General features: G+C 54.1%; 1 protein-coding gene and 1 pseudogene across 2 annotated transcripts; one reads left to right on the top strand and one right to left on the bottom strand.

Moving 5' to 3' along the window:
- Positions 1–2,049: 2,049 nt before the first annotated feature.
- On the bottom strand, positions 2,050–8,079 carry LOC150003013 (uncharacterized; annotated as a pseudogene).
- Positions 8,080–9,547: 1,468 nt separating this feature from the next.
- Positions 9,548–17,903, top strand: GATA2 (GATA binding protein 2). 2 transcript variants are annotated; one of them, XM_090285922.1, is made up of 6 exons: positions 9,548–9,749; positions 10,406–10,679; positions 11,119–11,760; positions 13,437–13,579; positions 15,438–15,563; positions 15,987–17,903. In XM_090285922.1, the coding sequence occupies exons 2-6, from the start codon at positions 10,451–10,453 to the stop codon at positions 16,284–16,286; spliced, it is 1,440 nt and encodes a 479-aa protein (XP_090142048.1). In that variant the 5' UTR covers positions 9,548–9,749; positions 10,406–10,450; the 3' UTR covers positions 16,287–17,903. The 2 variants fall into 2 exon arrangements, with proteins under 2 accessions (XP_090142048.1, XP_090142047.1); XM_090285921.1 differs by having other exon boundaries at positions 13,434–13,579.
- The last annotated feature ends 478 nt before the right edge of the window (positions 17,904–18,381 follow it).

The following is an 18,381-nucleotide window of genomic DNA, read 5'->3' as shown; positions in this document are numbered from 1 at the left end:
ACAAAGTTCCTGTTTAAATAACAAAAAGGTCACTGTGGCTGGAACATGAATGGGGGAAACCAGCTCTGAGTGGTTATTATATAGGTTCCAAAGGAGTTGGCTTTTATTCTAAATTCAGGGGATACTTTCAAGAAATTATTTCTTGTTGCCAACTAAGTTGTGTTATCAGTCACGGTTTGTCTCATCCATAATTTCCTACCCATCCATCCAGTCTTTCAACACTTATCGAGCATCTACTTTGTGCCAGCCTGGCTCTGACGACACAGCATGACAAAACAGAGCTCCTGTTCCTGGAGGAAGAGACCTGTTCCACGTCTTCTGCCTGGGAGACCCCATTTAGACTACCGGTACCCTCAGCCGCCAGGTGGCGCTCTGCGCCCGTATATGGGCCGCAGCTAGAGGTCGCAGAGCTTAAACCAAACCACCAAAATAAGAGGCAGCGGATGGAGGGGCGGGGCTCACGCTGAGGGTTGTGTGACTTTGGGTTTGACCTGCCTGGAGATGAGCTAATTCCGCGATATAATAGACTCCAGGGAGCTAGGAAAAATGGCTGTGGCGCTATCTCCGTTGTCAGGAGGACCGCGGGCGGGGCGCGAGCCTGGAAAAATACAACCTTTGTCGGCCGCAAGTGTCCCTCACCGCTCAGGATACCTCAGGCTGCAGAGCTTGGATCTCTTACTCCAGATCTTGCGTGGGGAGACTTTGGGACCACAGGCAGGACGTGCTCCATGAGGCGAGTTAGGATCCCCGGGTGTTCCCAAACTCTTCGGAAGATCTCTCTCCCTTACATACCCACACACTCCGTTTTCTGTTACAATCATGTTACATGGCACATCCCACTCCCTTCATTGTGGCATCTATCATACCTACACACAACATTCTCACCCCTCTGCTATTTCTTTCCCAACCTGGAGGACAGCCCCAACTCCTTGAGTCCAGCCCTGAGACTACACATGCAAGCACAGGGTCAGGTCCCAAAGCAAGTCCTTACCATTTGCCCCTCTTGCAGCGCACCCGGGGAACACCGGGCAGATAGATTCACAACCACACGACCACCCTCATGCAGATCCGTGCACACCCCAAGGCACACACTGGGGTGAACACTGACCTGCACAGTCACAGGTATGCATGGATGCACATGCTTACAAGCATGCATACCTCTAAAACACTGAGTAGGGTGGGACACCTGCAGGCACACGATATTCAGGAAAGTAACACACCCATGCCTGAATATACACACGTGCACACCCGCCCGAGTGGCAGGTGACACCACTTCCTGTGTGCACTACGAAACAACTTCTTTGAGGGTATTCACAATCCGTACATCCACCACAGTTATTCACATAAGCTTGCACATCCACTCCTTCACAAACGTTTAACACCACCACCCCCAGTGACATGCATGCCCACACACTCTCAGGCAACACCCCTACCTCTGTGCATCCTCAAACAGACTCATCTCCAGGCACTCAAAGCATGCACGCCGACCACGCCTGTGGGCATGGGCTTGCACACATGAACTTTATTGTAGCACACTTGTTTGACATACCTGCATGCACATCAACACCCTTGCTTGTTCAGTGCCCATCCACTGGCACACTCACATGTCCAACCAAACAGACTGGGCACACCAGGAGACTTGGGTCTTCCTTCTCCTCCAGCCCCGCCCCCTACTACCTAGGCAGTCAAGTAGTGCCTGCACCCAGCGCCTGGCGTGCCCCACCGCGGACTGCTATCTGCCCGCCCATCAGCGCGAGGATCTGCGGTGGTAAATGATGCATTCGATGGCGGGCGCATTTGTTGTGCGCGCTCTGAAAGGGCTCTGATAATCTGGAAAGCAGAGATAAGGAACACCATTTATTCCGCGGCACTTTGGAAACAATTCCCAGCCCTGTACAACCCTGTTCCAGGGCAGCCAACGGCAGATAATGATTGGCTATTCATTATCTTCGCAGGGAACAAAGATTAGCCGGCAGAGATGAAAAATTACCCAGGACAGCGGCGCAGCTCCATGTGGACACCCCTCCCAATCCTCCCGTCACTGGCCTTCCTCACCTCCACAACCCCTCCAGGCCCGCTGGCTTTGCACTGGTGCCCCACACCTTGCACTTGGTCTCCCCTGCTCTCATTGGCGCTCGGCACTGCTGAGCCCCGGGCTTTCTCTATTTCAGTTTGTCCATCCTGCCCAGACCATATCCCACGTCCCTACTTTCCCCCTCCTTCTTTCTGGGGCCCTTTCGCCTTCCCATTGTTCTATTGTCTTGTTTTCCTCTCTGTCTCCTTTGTATCTCTCTGTTCTCTCTGTCCATGTTTCTCTCTCTGGTTAACACTTTCACTGTTTTTGTTTCAATCTCTCTGACCATTCTTGCCACTTTTTAGTTGTTTCTGCCTGTCCCTGAGGGTCTCTACCCTACCCCTCCACCTCCCACCAGCCTCTCTCTATATCATTGACAGTTTTTAAACTGTCCTTGGATCTTCCTGTCTTCACTGGACCTCCATGTCTCTCAGTCCACCCACACTCCTGAGGGTCTCCCATCTCCAGGCCTCACACCTCCTGCCCTCTCAAAGCTGTGTTCCTTACCAAAGATAAGAGGCTGGGAAGCTCCAGGCTGCTCTGGCCAGCCCAGGGCAGCAAGGAACTGGCAGGGGGTGTGGTGTGATGTAAGACCTGGAACTACCAGCCCCCTCTGAGAAAACAAGACAGAACTAGAAAAGGCCCTGTGGATATTCAGGCCCTGCCCGGTTAATGGGGGTTTGTGCCTGTACCCCAGGACTGTCTCCCTTGTGTCCTTTGCACTGTGGCTTGGGGATCTTGGGAGAGGGTGATCTCAGTAAATCCACCTCATTAGAGCAGTTATTCAGCATGGCACTGGTGTTAGGAGATAAGCCTTATCAATTCATCTCACTCTCCCACAGACAGAAAGTGCCTTGGCAAATGGAACCCTGGAGCTCCACTGGCTGCCTCCCCTGCTGGTTAGGAAAGGTGCGGATGGTGGGTGATCTGAGAAGACACAAATACTGTGGATCACCCAGGGGCACACCCCTCCACAGATACAGACACAGGGTAACACTAGGTAGAGAAACACATAGTCCAAAGATAAAATGATGCATACTCATACCTACGCTGTTAAAGACAGATACACACACACTCCTGATTCATAGACACCGAATACCTAGACACATTGCTCTGAACCAGACAAGGACACACACCAATTTACATATGAACACTTGGGAATATTCACTTCCTATCACATGATTCATGTACACAATGATCTCACAGATACCCAGCCACAGGGACATATATCTAGTTCCACAGACACACTCTCCCAGGTGTACATACAAGGACACACTCTGAAATAGCCACACACAATACATAAAATCTCAGGGATCCTGGGCAAACTCTCAAGGACTCACAATATACGGACTCTCAATACACAAGCTCTTGAGAACCCATGGAAAGAAATGGACAATTTAGCAGACTTCCCATGTGCTCACATCACAAACGCTCAAATGCAGTACAGTATTCTCCTGCAAGCATGGAGCACATACATGTGCAACACAGTCACTACCAGATTCAAAGAAAGACCCTCAGGCAGCAAGTGTCCACAGAGCTGGGGTGCCAGCGACACCCTTCTCTAGATACACCTGGGTATACTAGTTACCTAGGACCACAGACTTCTCAGTCCTTCCAAGACAAAACACTTTCTCTTTGGACCCAAGAACCCCAGGCCGCTTTCACTCTCCTGGGCAGCGGGCATGGAAGCAGGGAGGGAGGTTTAATTTCATGGTAGGGGCTTTGGGAATTCAAGGACTAGCCCACAAACCCACACACCCTAACTCTTCCACTCAGCCGTCCAAGGACAAGCTTTCAACTCCCTTCCTCCTCCCTCCTGTTGGAGGAGATGCTTCAAACTCCACTCTTAAAGGGCTCGTTTCTGCTCTGAAGTTGGCAGATTGAGGAGTGAGGCATAGGTGGGAAGGGAGAGGGGATGTGCCTATACTTAGCCAAATCAGCCTGGAAGCGAAGGAGGTGGTGTGTAAGAGTGTTGAGGTACGTTTGACTGCATGCATGAGTGCATGTAAGGGTGATGGAGATCTCCTGGCTGAGGTTGTCCATGAAGCTACAGCTGTGTGTGGTAACGCTTGTGCACAAATGTGTGCGTGTCCATTGGAACACAACTGGAAGTGGGTTGGAGTTGGCAGAGCAGGCCATCTGTGTACGTGTGTGCCCACAGCTAGAGAGGGTCCCCTAGGAGAGTCTCAGAAGAGAGACGTCCAGGCTTTCTGAGTGTGCATCCCTGAGAGCAGGGGTGCAAGTATGTGTTTCTGTGCAAGGACAGAGTATGGGCCAGTAGAGTGAGTGTGCCTTGAGTACCTGCGGGCCATCAGCCTTCCTTGGGTGTCTGGACCAGGGAGAAGGGAAGTACAACTCCGGACACCCTCCTGTCCCCCTGCGGTGCTCCCGCCCCATTAAAGTGCTGTCGAAATAAAAAGCAGCAGTCGCTGAGGTGTTGGGAGGGAGAGGCAGCGGGAGCGAGATGTAGGGAGGCCAGCGCCACTAGGGTTTGAGACTCAAATCTCTATCTCTAGGCTGCCAACGCCTCTATCCCGGCCCGCCCGGGGTGGGCCACCGAGCGAACAAAAGCGGCCCGCCGCACAGCGGCTCGCCGCCCAAGCTCTGTTGGTGAACGCCTCCAGCCCGTGCCGGTCCGGTGGGTCCATATAGCTACGTATCTGGCTGGGCGCCCCGCTGTGCTTGGACCCCCCCCCTTCCGCCCTGGGGCGCCACCCGCAGCACCTCGCTCGGTGAGTGCCCCCTTCTCAGTTTGCCCAGAGCCCCTCCGGCCCTCCAAGTTCGACCCATCCAGCGCCCTAATTGCATGGTCTGCCGGCGGCCCCTGACATGTGGTCTCCCGGGTTCGCGCTACCAGCCACCCTACCTACCCCAGTGATAGGGGTCTGAACTTGAGTATTTGGGAAGCTGGGAACAGCGGGCCCACTTCAGGCCTATTGCCTTCTCATTTCTCAGACGGAGCCAGAGCCCTCGAGCTCCGGTTATTCTCAAAGCCTCGCAAAGCTATCTCCTGGCCTCGAGCTAGGGCCTTTGTCTCGGCCTCCCCCAACCACAGGGCCGTGGTAGCTGATGTGCCCGAGCCCGCCCCGGGCCGCGTCTGCACCTGCCCCCAGGTCCCGTGAGCCGGCTTTTCTCGGCTTAACCCAACTAGCTCCCGCCTGTGCTCCCGAGCGCCGTGCTCCGCGACCCTTTATCCTGTGTGATTGGGGTTCGGGTGGGGGAGAGCGCCTGGTCTGAAAGTCTCCTCCCTGCTCCAAGCCGGTGTCAGAATCCTTTTAGTGGAATTTCAATAAGAATGAGGCCACCTTGGTCTCCGGGATCTGCCTCAGGGAGGTGTAGACAGCAGTCTGGGTTTGAACGGATGACGACAGGCACTTAGAATCCTTCCGTGGAGGCCAAGCTTGAACTCCAGGTTGGCCCAACCGCTAGGGGAAAGGTCCGGCGTTCAGGGCTCCCGGGTGTGGTGACCGCTCCTTTCCCGGAAAACACGGAAGGAAATTCGTTGTTTTGGAAAAAGCTACGTCTCCCGGCCCGGGTCTGGAACATCTGGCGGTGAGCTCTGGGTCTACGCAGGCACCTCGCGCTGGGATTCGTTTATGAGTAGGAAGGATTCGAGAAACAGGTAGGGCCAGCGAGGCTGCCCAGGTGTCTGGAGAGCATTTTCTACTCGGGTTGACAAATTGCAAACAAATTGAGTCTAACGAAACGGATTTACTAGTTGTGTGGCCAGGCCGCTGGGCACGCTGAGTAAACTGGCTGTTCTCGGAGGAGGCCGTCTCAGCAGTACCCCTGGGGGAAGCTGCCCTGCTTGGAAATAGGGGTAGAACCTGGTAAGGAAATACAAAATCTCCGAGGTGCCTCTACCCGCCCAGCACTGAAACATCTAGGACGTTGGGTTCTTGTCCTTATGATTTAAAGGAGTCCAGAAGACTGGTGGTATGGGAGAGCCAGCGTGGAGGCCAGAGGAGAGGGAACCATCGTATTTGGAGGGGCTAGAAGTAAGCCCAAAGGACAGGAGGAGCCGTTGGAGTTCTGGTCCCTCTATCCGGGAACCCCTCTGGCGGGACAACTGTGACCTGAGCAGATCTGAAGCCTTGCCCTAAAGGGGACTAATGAACCCCTCTGGCTAAAGAGGCCTCAACTTTCTTCTAGGTACCCTTCAAGGCACATTGCCAGTGTGGGGGGTGAAAGGCTGCTGTGTTGCAAATTAAATATCCCTACGGAAGGCAGCCCCTAAGCAAACAGATTTTTTTGACTCCCCCCTCCCCCTTCCACTGCCAGTGAATTAGGTGCCCATGGGAAAAGGCCAGAAGAATTAGGTTACAAAGAGGGCAAACTTATGATCCCAGAGGGACAGCCTTTGATAAGCAAAGTTTAAACAAAGGGCTCGGAGGATAGCGCTATGTGGGGCTGGGTAGCCCAGAGCCAGCCTGGGCCAGTGAGGCCCTATAGAGCCTCACTGAGTCCCCACCTCCCAGACGAGAGTATCTCGAGCTGCACTGACCCACCCTCTGCCTGGGCAACTCCGGTCTCATGAAACAGCTTCAGAAAACTTAGTTTTGTCCTTGGGGCTTTCTCAGTCCTTGGTGAAATCTGAGTGCGATCAAAAGGCAGCAGCCCGCATTTGCAACAAATCTTGAGAATGAACAAAAAGAAAAAAGAAAAAGGCCCCATAACCCTTGCGGATTGTGGGGGCTTCCCTCTCCCTCCGGAGACGTTCGTTTGAGCAGAAGTGATAAGGATGGTCTCCGCTGCCTAATGAATGAGGCGCCTGGTTGGTGTTGGTTTGTCTGGCATAGACATACACGCAGGAGTAGCCCCCTTTTATTGGTCAGCTGGGTGCCCTGCTGCCTGGTGCCCGTCTTTTCTCTCCCAGACGGGTTCGTTCCTGCGAGTGAACACAGCAGTCCCGCGTCCAACGCAGGCGCTCCAATTAACGTGGAGGCCTCGGTCAAGCTGGCTGCCTGCTTGCCTTTCGAGGATGGCAACCCCGGGGCCTCAGGAAACCAGGCGGGGCTCCCTTTCCTTTTTATTTATATAGGCCCGGATTGCGGGAGGGGAGGCTGGTGCGGATCTCCTAGGGCCCCTGCTCAAGTATTGCTTAACTGCCCTGCTCAGCTCCTCTGCGCGGCGATTTTCTGAGCCGCCTAGCAGCGTAATTAAATCCTCGCCTGAGATCTGTTCTTCGCTAGGCTGGCGGGCAGCCGTTCCCGCAGGGGGCCCTGCAGGGGACCCGGCCCAGCTGGTCACCTCCACTCTTGCGGTAGCCAGGACACTGCCCCGGAGGGGCTGCAGGTTGTTCCAGAGGAGCTTGAAGCTGAGCTCGCGGTGATGAAACTGCAGACCCACCCAACCAAAGGATAATTTGAACCGCGCCTTCCGGAGGAAAAGGCGAAGTTACCTACTTTTCCAAGCGCTTGGAATGGCCACGTCCCTGCGAACCGAGGCGCCGATCGTCGCCCGGAGGGGAGCTTTCGTTCTGCTCCGGCGTTAATGGCTCTGCGGCCGGGCGGCAGGCCGACGGCCTCTTACACTGGGTCCCCGGATTCGAGCTCCAGTGGGGCAGCCTTGCCTGACACGGGTGATTGTCCCTGGGGCAGTGTTGTCTTTGAGAAACTCCGCCAGGCTCCAGAGACACAAAACAGGCTGGAGGCTTTGCGGCCATCACATTTTACGCGATGATGAAGAACCGTAAGCTAAAGACCAGGAAACAGATGTCCGGGTCATACATCGCTCATTGCTAGGATCCCGAAAGAGGAGGCACAGACGCCGCTCACCTGACGGACGAGACCGTGAGGTCCAGTGCTCGCAGTCTCGCTCTCCTGCTCCCACCCCGGGAACACCTTACCCAGCCGGCGCTGGCCTCCTCTCCTGTGGATCGGAGTTGCGAGAAGCCTGGGCCCCGCGCTCACCATGGTGGAGCGGAGCTTGGAAGACGCAGCGGCGGGTCTGGGTAGGCGGGTGCCTTAGGGCCGAGAAGCGCAGGTTCCCTTTACCTGCGTCATGGCGAGACGAAGGAGCAGGAGGAGCCCCTGGTTCCAGCCCGAGACCCTTTGACGCTGCCCAGAGCTAGCCTGAGAGAGGGAGACGGAGGCGTGGGCATGGATGTGAGCTGGGCTGGGTGTCCCTCGAGCCGAGGGTACCGAGGACTTTCCTCTCTCTCGGATTATTAAAAAGTTCATTTCCTGGCGAATCGGGTGACGTCAGGAGCCCGGCGTCGTGGTGGCGGGGCTGCCTGGCCGAAGAAGCAGCCTCCTGTTACCCAATTACCGACTGTCAATCCCGCCGCCCCTCCCCCCACCATCCCGGGGGTGGCCCGGATCCACCCTCCCCCCCTGCCCCGGACCAGCCTGGGATCCCTCTGGGCATCTACCTAGTGAGCTGTGGACCTGATGAGGAGAGAAGCGCTGGAGGACGTTGATTATTCCCCATTAGCCCTGTACCTAAGTCCCCCCAAATTTCTTTGTTCCCGACGCCCCCGCCCCCCCGCCCCGCCATAGGCTCCCTCCGAGCCTTGTTCTCTTCTGTCTCTGTACAATGGGTGAGCCAGGAGATTGTGCGCTGCGCCCACTTGACCCACAGAGCTGGATCTCTGGACTGAAGACATATGGGGAACAGTCCCAGTTGACTTAGGGTACGGAGCTCTCCCTCGCCCCAGGGACCGCCTTAGGGAACCGCAGCAGGAAAAATGCCTTCTCCGGCCCGGAGGCGTCTCCTTCGAGCCCGAGACGGCCCCGGCGCCAGTCCGGGTCAACAAGGCCTCGCCTCAGGCAGTTCGGCCTGTTGGTCTTCGAAGGCCACGCCCGGGAAGGGGATGCCCCTTCCCCTTCTACGGAGCCGCAAGCTAGACCACCTTCACTGGGGTCAAGCACAGCTCTAAGTGGCCTCGTTATCGAGGTCCAGGTGCCCACTGGGACCCCACAATTCATGCCCTTCACTGCTCCTGCTGTCCGGAGCTAGCCTTCCTCCACCCCCAACCCCCGCGTCCGATTTGGGGGAGGGAACGGCCTGGGTAGGTAGCTGAACTTCGACTGACCACGTCCGGTGATAAAGGCGGTGGGATCCGAGAAAGTAGGAGTCCCAGAGAAGGGGACACCTGGACACCCAGAGCGTGCGTGGCAAGGGCTTCTGGGGAGGGGGCCTCAGTTGGAGTTCAGTCACTGGGAGAAGGTCCCAGAGGTTGGGGGGATCCGGGAATGTCCGAAAGAGGCGCTCAGAGTTCAGCCTAAGAAGTGAGAGTAGAGGGGGTGGCTGCAGGGGTCGCAGGGGCCGCAGGGGCCTCAGGGAGGGACCAGGAAGGGCACCTAAGGGAGGAGGGGGCCTGGCGGCGGGTCAGTCAGCGAGTCCGGCAAGCCCGGAGTTGAAGGCATAGCCAATGGGGGGGGGGCGGAGGCTGGGCAACGCACGGAGATGATTGGCTGGCGCGGGCTTCTTAGGCGTGCGCGGCCCCAGCTTCATGTCTGTGCAGGAGTCGGTAGCTGGCGCCAGGGCGGCCGGAGGATGCAGAGGGGCCGGAGCCGGGTGGGCCTGAGGCCGAGGCGCTCGCTGTCCCCAGCTCCTACCCAGTGAGCCACAGCAGCTGCTGAAGCGCTGCCCCTAGGCCCTTCACTCTTGGGGCTCCCGCGGTGCTGGCCCACAACTGAGGCTGTGTCTCTCTCTCCGTGGCTCTGCGTTTGTAAGTTTAGGGTGTGAGGGCTGGCTCGGCGTGTGGGCGCGCCAAGCTCTGAGAGGTCTCTGCTGGGCTCAAGGCCGAGGTGGGGTTGCGGGTGACTGCTTTGGTGTGCCTAGTTGAGAGGTGCAGATTGTGCTGCCTGGAAGTGTGCGCCGGCGCCTTGCTCTCAGCCGGTGGGGCAGCGTGTGTCCGTTGGGTGCGGCAGAGGGGCACAAAGTCAATATGTGTATCTGGCGCCAAGTGTAGGTGTGTGCGTATCGCTAGGATCATGTGCCTTAGTGGATGCCCGGGCGCCTGCCTGTCTCCAACTTTTACTCTGTTTCTGTGTTTGTGTACCGGGAAGGTGGCGGTTCAGTGTGAGTTTCTGACTAAAGTGCGACTGTGCGTGCGTTTTGGGGGTAACTGGTGTAGGACCTCGTCCTCGATTGTGACCCCGTGTGCACAGGTGTGTGGCTCTGGGACCAGCGGTCACCATGTGAATGTGCGTGGCTGAATCCTCTCCCCCACCTTCCTTTCGTTTTGAGATTTAAGCTTTCCTCCCACCCGGGGTGGTCCGCGGATGAGCTCCGCTGGGTAAGCAGCACACGGGACTCCGCGTGACCGAACTTTGGGGGTGTCAGGCTGTGGCTGCGTCCCTCACTCCCCCTTCTATCGTGCAGAGCCGCTGCCATCTCCTCCCTGAACCTGAGCCTCCGCCACAGGCTATGGAGGTGGCGCCGGAGCAGCCGCGCTGGATGGCTCACCCAGCAGTGCTGAATGCACAGCACCCTGACTCGCACCACCCGGGCCTGGCGCACAACTACATGGAGCCTGCGCAACTGCTACCTCCGGACGAAGTGGACGTCTTTTTCAACCACCTCGATTCGCAGGGCAATCCCTACTACGCCAACCCGGCTCACGCGCGAGCGCGCGTCTCCTACAGCCCAGCGCACGGTGAGTCCAGGGCCAGTGGGTGACTGGGAGCTCTGGCGCCAAGCGCCAGGCACGGAAGAGGAGGAGGGCCCGTCTTTATGCTTCCCGGATATGGGATCCACAGGAATAGGAGCAGCTAAGAAATTGGGGCGGGAAAGGTGGGGTAAGTAGCCTCTTGGCGAGCCCACAGGGTTTCTGCCCATTTCCAGCTGGCTCGTTGGGGTTTTCTCTAGGGCTTGTCCAGTGGAGTTCCGTCTTTGCCACTTGTCTTTCAACTTTGGACCGACATTCCTGATTTTTGCCGGTTGTTACATTTCTGTTTTTTTTTTTTTTTTTTTTTTTAATTTTTTTATTTGGTGGTGTGTGATACTGCTGGGGTTTTGTGAGTTGTGATCTTGTGTATCCTTATCCCGGTTGGGCACAGCCTTCTGTATTCTAATCTCTCTCCTTCTTCCCTCAGCCCGCCTGACCGGAGGCCAGATGTGCCGTCCACACTTGTTGCATAGCCCAGGGTTGCCCTGGCTGGACGGGGGTAAAGCAGCCCTTTCTGCGGCTGCAGCACACCACCACAACCCCTGGACCGTGAACCCCTTCTCTAAGACAGCGCTGCACCCCTCAGCTGCTGGAGGCCCTGGTGGCCCCCTCTCTGTGTACCCAGGGGCTGGGAGTGGGAGTGGAGGAAGCAGCGGGGGCTCTGTGCCCTCCCTCACTCCCACTGCAGCCCACTCTGGCTCCCACCTTTTCGGCTTCCCACCCACACCGCCCAAGGAAGTGTCTCCAGACCCTAACACCACCGGGGCCGCCTCCCCAGCCTCCTCTTCTGCAGGGGGTACTGCAGCCCGGGGGGAGGACAAGGATGGTGTCAAGTACCAACTTTCACTGGCAGAGAGCATGAAGATGGAAAGCAGCAGTCCCCTGCGCCCAGGCCTGGCTGCTGTGGGCACTCAGCCTGCCACACACCACCCCATCCCCACCTACCCCTCCTACATGCCAGCTGCCACCCACGACTACAGCAGCGGACTTTTCCACCCTGGAGGCTTCCTAGGTGGCCCTGCCTCCAGCTTCACCCCTAAGCAACGCAGCAAGGCACGCTCCTGCTCAGGTAAAAGCAGATACTAGGAACCTAGTGAAAATAGGGATGGTTTGTGTTTTGCGAGGTGGTGGTTGGGGTGGGGTGATGCAAGCGTTGATAGGAGAGAGGACAGTGTCAGTCTCCCAGATCTGGGGATGGGTAATATCCCCCTCTAAGAGCCCCCAAGAGATGTCTGAGACCCCAGACATCTTAGGTGTTCCTGGTGGCCCCCAAATTTCACTTTTCTTCCCCACTCCTTACCTTCCCCTCCACCGCTGGCCACTGCCAGACCAGATGAGAAGGGGTATTCCCCCTATCACTCTCTGAATCTTAAGTGAAAATTTCATGTGAGAGAATGCAATATGCAGGGAAAACCAGAGGCCATGTTTAAGTGTGTGTACATGTGTTGCAAGCATGTATGCATGCTGTGGGTGCACTCCAAAGGCTCCAGACCCTTAAGGAATCTGGTTGACTCAATCAGTTCACTCTCCGGATTCCGATGATTCCCAATCTCCTTGGGAGATTTCCCCAAGGCAAAATTCCAGGACCTGTTCGTGCTTCCCGCGTGTGTTTTTCAGTTTTTCTCCCTGAAGGCTGAAGTGAGGGAATGAAACTAGGTGCCTCTCTGCCCCTTTGCAAGAGGAGCTGGCTTGGGTCAAGTTGGATTTGTCTAAGAATCTAGCCACCGTAGAGCAGAAACTGCCTAGTGTGGGGGTCCTGCTGTCGATGTCTCCTTCTCAATTCTTTTAAGCTGGGGAAAGTAAGATTTCAAAAACTTACTCCTGAGTCCAGGACACACCTTTTCGTGCTCGTATATATTGACAATTTAAGTAAATGTGGAAAAATTTCCTGGGTAATATGATGTTAGTAGCTACCCTGTTTGATTGCTGAAGCTGCCACATGTAGCCACATTAGTCTCACCTCAGAGTCCCTATTCTGCTCAGACCAGCTAGCTTGCCTTTAATTAGTCCTTTCTCCCAAGTTTGTTTTCACATTCTATTTGAATTCCAGATGGTTTTTTAACAAAAACAAAACAAACAAAAAGCCAACAACAGAAAAATAAAGGGGGAGTCACTTAGCCTAAAATGAAAGAGCTTATTATTACTTGTTTTATTTTAAAGAACAAGTTCGATCTGAGTCCTGGACTGAAATGTAGGGCCTCAGCTGAAGAGGGATTTTTTTTTGGGGGGGGGTGAGATATTACCCTTGACTGAGAACAGAAAGACAGGGCGAAGGCTGAGGGCATAGACATGGAGCAGAGACCTGGTAGATGGCGGATGTGGTTGGGATGATAGGAACGAGACAACAGAGAACTAGAAAAGGGAGCTGGAGTGGTCCCTGGCCCAGGGAGGTCAAGCAGGGTGATTCCCATCATAACCCTGCCATTGGCAAAGTCTATTGTAAGTACTCTCTCCTTGTCATTCGTTCAGAGAAACCCTGGGGCCCTGGCCAAGCTCTTCCCTCTGGCCCTGTTTCCCTTCCTTCCAAGGAGATTTTGAAGAAAGAGATTTGGCCTAAAACTACTCTCTGAACCCCTCTCCTATGGGGGACATCCCCTGGGTCTCTCTTCTGCCCAGGCTGGGACTAAAAGTTACCTCCCCTGAAGCAGCCTGGCAGAAATAATTGGAGCCCGCTTGCCCACTACACTGTTCCGTGGCATTGTTGGTGAAACAGGCTTGGTGTCTATCCCTGTCTCCTTCCAGAAGGCCGGGAGTGTGTCAACTGTGGGGCCACAGCCACTCCTCTCTGGCGGCGAGACGGCACCGGCCACTACCTGTGCAATGCCTGCGGGCTCTACCACAAGATGAATGGGCAAAACCGGCCACTTATCAAGCCCAAACGGAGACTGGTAGGCAGTGGGTGTGAGGCCAGGTGGCTGGGGAGAAGGCCGGTGGGAGGCACCTGGGGTACTAGAGGACAGTTAATTAAAAAATAACAGAACTCTTCAAATGCAGATAGATGATTTGCCACTTGAAATCTTCTTTTATCATTAAAATATCTTGGATGTTGGTTGGGGCCGTCCTTCTTTCTGGTCAGATTTTTTTCAGGCGAGATTTCCTTCTCTATGGCCCATCAGGGACCCTCACCCCTGCTCAAAGATACAGAAAGTTGAGTGCCCAAGGGCCCAGCTTCCATTCCCTGGCTCTGTTTACCTTTTTTAAAAAAATAGGGCCATGAAGTAATTTTCCTTGTGGCTTAGGGCAGCTCTCTCACAATCTCCTCGTGCCTATTTAAATAAAACACACCAACCACCAAAAAAACCTCCCCTTTATTATTTTTCCATGGAGACACCTATACTGTGTATTTTCATTTGAGTGATTTTTAAAAAATGCCCTTTCGGATCTCCTGCCGGAGTTTCCTATCCGGACATCTGCAGCCTGAAGATAAGGAAACTTCGCGTATCTGTTTCCGGACTCCGCTAGTTTTCAGAGTCTCTCCTCAACTCAGTCCTGCCTCTTGCTGGGCTGTTTTGAAATTTCTAATACCCTCCACTTTTCAAATACTGTGTAAAATGCTAAGAATAATAAATATATTTTTTCAGGGTGAAGTGATTTATGAGGCTTAAATCACTCGCCGCTTTGGGGGCCCCCTTTTTTCCTTGCAGCGAGGGTGGGGTGAGGACCTGGGTAGTGTTGGCCCTGGAGTCAGAATTCCAGCTTCAGGTTGCTTACTCACCCTCACCACACCCCAGCTCTGAGGCTGTATAAGCTGCAGTCCATAAGCTGCAGTCCTTCTGCGGCCAGGCTCCAGCCTGGGGCCATTCCAACATCTGCTGGCCTCAGTCTCCCACAACCCATCCTGCTGCCGGTGGTTATCTGGTAAGTGTTGGGGGAATGTGTTCTGTGACTGTGGGGCTGGCACTGGTTGACCCAGAAGAAAGGATCTACTTTCTTGGATAAAGACTCTTTTACTTTCTCATACAAGCAGTTCACTCCCTTCTCCAGGAACTAGACACTCATTTCCAAACCACCTCTGTTCTTCATTCCTTGGGGGGCTGGGGGCAGTTAGAACTCCGTGGTTTAGGGTACAAGGGGCTGAATAGATAGACCAGCATTGTCCAATAAACCTACAATGATGGAAATGTTTTAGATCTGCATGGCCCTCTAGGGTAACATCCAGCCTATGTTGTGACTCTTGACTCCTTGAAATGTAGCCAATTGAAGAAACAGGATTTCTACTTTTATGAAGTAGTTAAATTTAATCAAGGTAGCCATATGTGGCTAGTAGCTACTGTGTTGGAGAGATCAGCTTGAGCAAGACCCCCTAAACATTTTACATCCCCACCTTGGGCAGCCACAGGGTCCTCCTGCCCTTGCCTCAGGCAGGACACTGGCACACCTATAATTATGGATTTTGAGGGGAGTCTTGTGGGAGGAAACAGAGAAGCAGCTCTTCTCGGGGCCTCAGTTTCCCCATTTATAGAGTTATATTGGAGAATCCAGTTGCTTGCCGGTTTTTCCTTCCAGCTCTTGCAACCTGTTAATTGTGAGATCAGGCTTCTGAGAATTCTTTATTCTAAAGTTCTGCGATTGCCTAGATCTCAAATTCTAAATGTCCATAGCTCTGAGATGCCTGGACTTCCCATAGGGATTTGCGCTCCTTGGCTAAGTTGGTGGGGGCAGGGTAGGGGTGAGACAAGGGTCTGGGAGGTTGGTAGAGGTGGGACATGGAAACCCAGCTTGCTGACGCTGCCCCTCCCCTCCCAGTCAGCTGCCAGGAGAGCGGGCACCTGTTGTGCAAATTGTCAAACAACCACCACCACCTTATGGCGCAGAAACGCCAATGGGGACCCTGTCTGCAATGCCTGTGGCCTCTACTACAAGCTGCACAATGTAAGTCTGCCTACTCTGCTCACTCCACCCCTTCCAGGGACCTCTGCTCTTTGTGTTGCCAGGTGAGAGACCCCAGCCGCTCTCCAGCTTGGCTTGGCGTGGCTTGGGAAAGGGCTCCCATATGAGAAGGCAGGCTGGTTGGAGGTGTGTTCCTCACAGCAGGGCTCAACCTGTGTGTAGGGAGTGTGTTTTGGTTGTGTTGATGGGGTAAGGGAAGCAGTGCCTTGCAGGGTACAGGTTAGCCCCACACAGTGATCAGTACCCTTCCTAAAAGTGTGGCTGTGTTGGTGACAGCTCTATCGTGGGCATTTGGTGGCAGGGTCCCCAACCCTGACCTGCCTCTGCCGCGGACTGAAGCAGGGGGTGGGGGCTTTGCTTTGGGAAGTAAAGTTGATTCTCTGAAGGCTTTGTGGGTGCCCCCAGGTGAATAGGCCATTGACCATGAAGAAGGAAGGGATCCAGACTCGGAACCGAAAGATGTCCAACAAGTCCAAGAAGAACAAGAAGGGGGCAGAGTGCTTCGAGGAGCTGTCCAAGTGTATGCAGGAGAAGGCCTCCCCCTTTAGTGCCGCTGCTCTGGCCGGACATATGGCACCTGTGGGCCACCTCCCACCCTTCAGCCACTCTGGACACATCTTGTCCACCCCCGCTCCCATCCATCCCTCTTCTAGCCTCTCCTTTGGCCACCCCCACCCATCCAGCATGGTGACCGCCATGGGCTAGGAAGAGTCCTCCATGAATGGATAGATGGATGCAGAGGAGGGTGGCCTGCAGCTCAAGGCTGGGTGGACCAAAACCTTACCTATCTGCCCTTCCCCCCAAAACTGATGCCTCTCCTGTCAGCCCAGCCTGAGCCCCTTGCTGCCTCACCTGTGGGTGCTCTGCTTAGCAGTCTTCAGTCACTATGAAGGTTCTCACTGGGCCTGAGAGGTTGCCTCAGCCAGCTGCTACCCTGGTAGAGTTTCCATCGTGGACAATTGTTTGGAAATCAGAAAGGACAACATTATGAAGAGAGAAGGAGGGGGTAGGGGATAAACAAAGGAAATCAGTTTTAGAAGGAAAAGAGAATAAGAAAAACGATTTTGCTCTTGTTTTTAACAAGCACTGGGGAACTTAGTAGGTCTGAGCTGCCCCTGGCTCTCCAGATCTTCCTCAGATTGGCCTGTTGTCCACTTGCCAGGGCTCTGAGGGCAGACGTGAGAGGGACGTAAGCCCACACCTTCTCCTCAGGCTTCCCTCTCTGAAATGCTGAGCCCCAGTCTAGGCCTACTCAGTCTAGAAGGGGTCATGGCCTACTGGAGACTGAGCCAGTGCATGCCCTGCTGTTGGGCCCTGGAGGGCAGAGACAATCACAGGCAGTCCTACATGGATTCCCAGGCCAGGGCTGGGTCACAGGAAGGAAACAACATTTTCTTGAGAGGGGAAATGTCTCCCAGCATGCTTCCCTGGCTCTGAGGCTGAAACTAGTATGACCTGTGTCCCCTAACACCAGAGCCACAGCCTGCCTCCTTTGTCAGGTAGACCCCGTACATGCATCCTTTTTCTGCTAACCTCTGGACCCCCTTCCCTCCCACTATGAGACAGAAGAAAAAAAGTATTTTTAAAAAACTGCATAAGCTTAACTCACTGATGAGTTAGTTGTTTTAATTTTAAACTCTTTTTGGGTCCAGCCAATTAAACTTTGCTACGGAAGCCTTTGTTATGGAAAGGAATAAAACTTACAAATCAAAGCTGTAGCTTTGCAATTATTTTTGGAAAAGTTTTTGGATCCCAAAGCCCTAGAATGGGGAGCTGGGGGCCAGAGGCAGGGCCTTAGTTGCTCTTGGATTCTGGGGGCTGGTCTGGCATGGGGCAAAGGAAGGAGGAGTTAGGGGTGAGTCAGAGACAGGACTGAAGGAGAGGCCATGACCCTGCCAGAATCCGGGAGATTCTGCTCTGCTTTGCCGTGGCTGTCTGGATCCTTCCCAAGGTACAGCTGTACATAATCTTGTCTGAGCTTAGATTCTGTGTGTGATGGTGGTGGGGTTTGGTGGCTGGAGGGGGCCGTGCCCAGGAAGAGAATTGTGCTGATGTAGTTAACCAAGTGCAATAAAGGCCGGTGATTGCTGCCGGGGGCACTAACTACCACCAGAAGTAACTTATTTTGTACTAGCATCCACATAAGAAGAATCATCAGTATTTTCTGTTTTTATGTTTTATTTGGCTTGTTTTATTTTGAATTAGTAAACTAAGTTATTGTTAATTATGTACCACATTTATATATTGTCTGTATAAATCGTATGCTATCCTTGTATTCCTTGAAAGTGAGTACTGTTAATAATAAAATACTTTTTTTGTGAATACTTCTGTCCTGTCTCATGGACTCCTCCGGTAATTGAGTCTCATGTGCGGAGATTAGCAGTCAAAGTAAACTGCTTCTACAGGCCAGTGATTTGGAGGAAAGGACTTCTGGAATAGGGGATGGGACCCTGTTTGGCTGGGACCTGAGATCCTGACGCTTCTGAATTGCTTCCATCTGAATCTTCTCATTATTACCTAACCGGGTATCCAGGTGACTAGGTGGATATTGGAGAGACTCAGGGAGGCTGTGACTTCTCTGACTTTTGGTCCACACACTGATTTTTTTTTTTTTTTTAAGATTTTATTTATTTTTAGAGAGGAGATGGGGAGGGAGGGAGAAAGAGGGAGAGATACATCAATGTGTGGTTGCCCCTCACACACACACACACACACACACCACCCAATTGGGGACCTGGCCCACAACCCAGGCATGTGCCCTGACTGAGAATTGAGCTGGCAACCCTTTGGTTTGCAGGCC

The sequence above is a fragment of the Furipterus horrens genome, unplaced genomic scaffold (genome assembly GCF_987537825.1).
Source record: "Furipterus horrens unplaced genomic scaffold, mFurHor1.1.pri manual_scaffold_8, whole genome shotgun sequence".
Classification (NCBI taxonomy): domain Eukaryota; kingdom Metazoa; phylum Chordata; class Mammalia; order Chiroptera; family Furipteridae; genus Furipterus; species Furipterus horrens.
The sequence above is the reverse complement of the archived record's forward strand: the minus strand, read 5'-3'. Positions and strand labels throughout refer to the sequence as shown.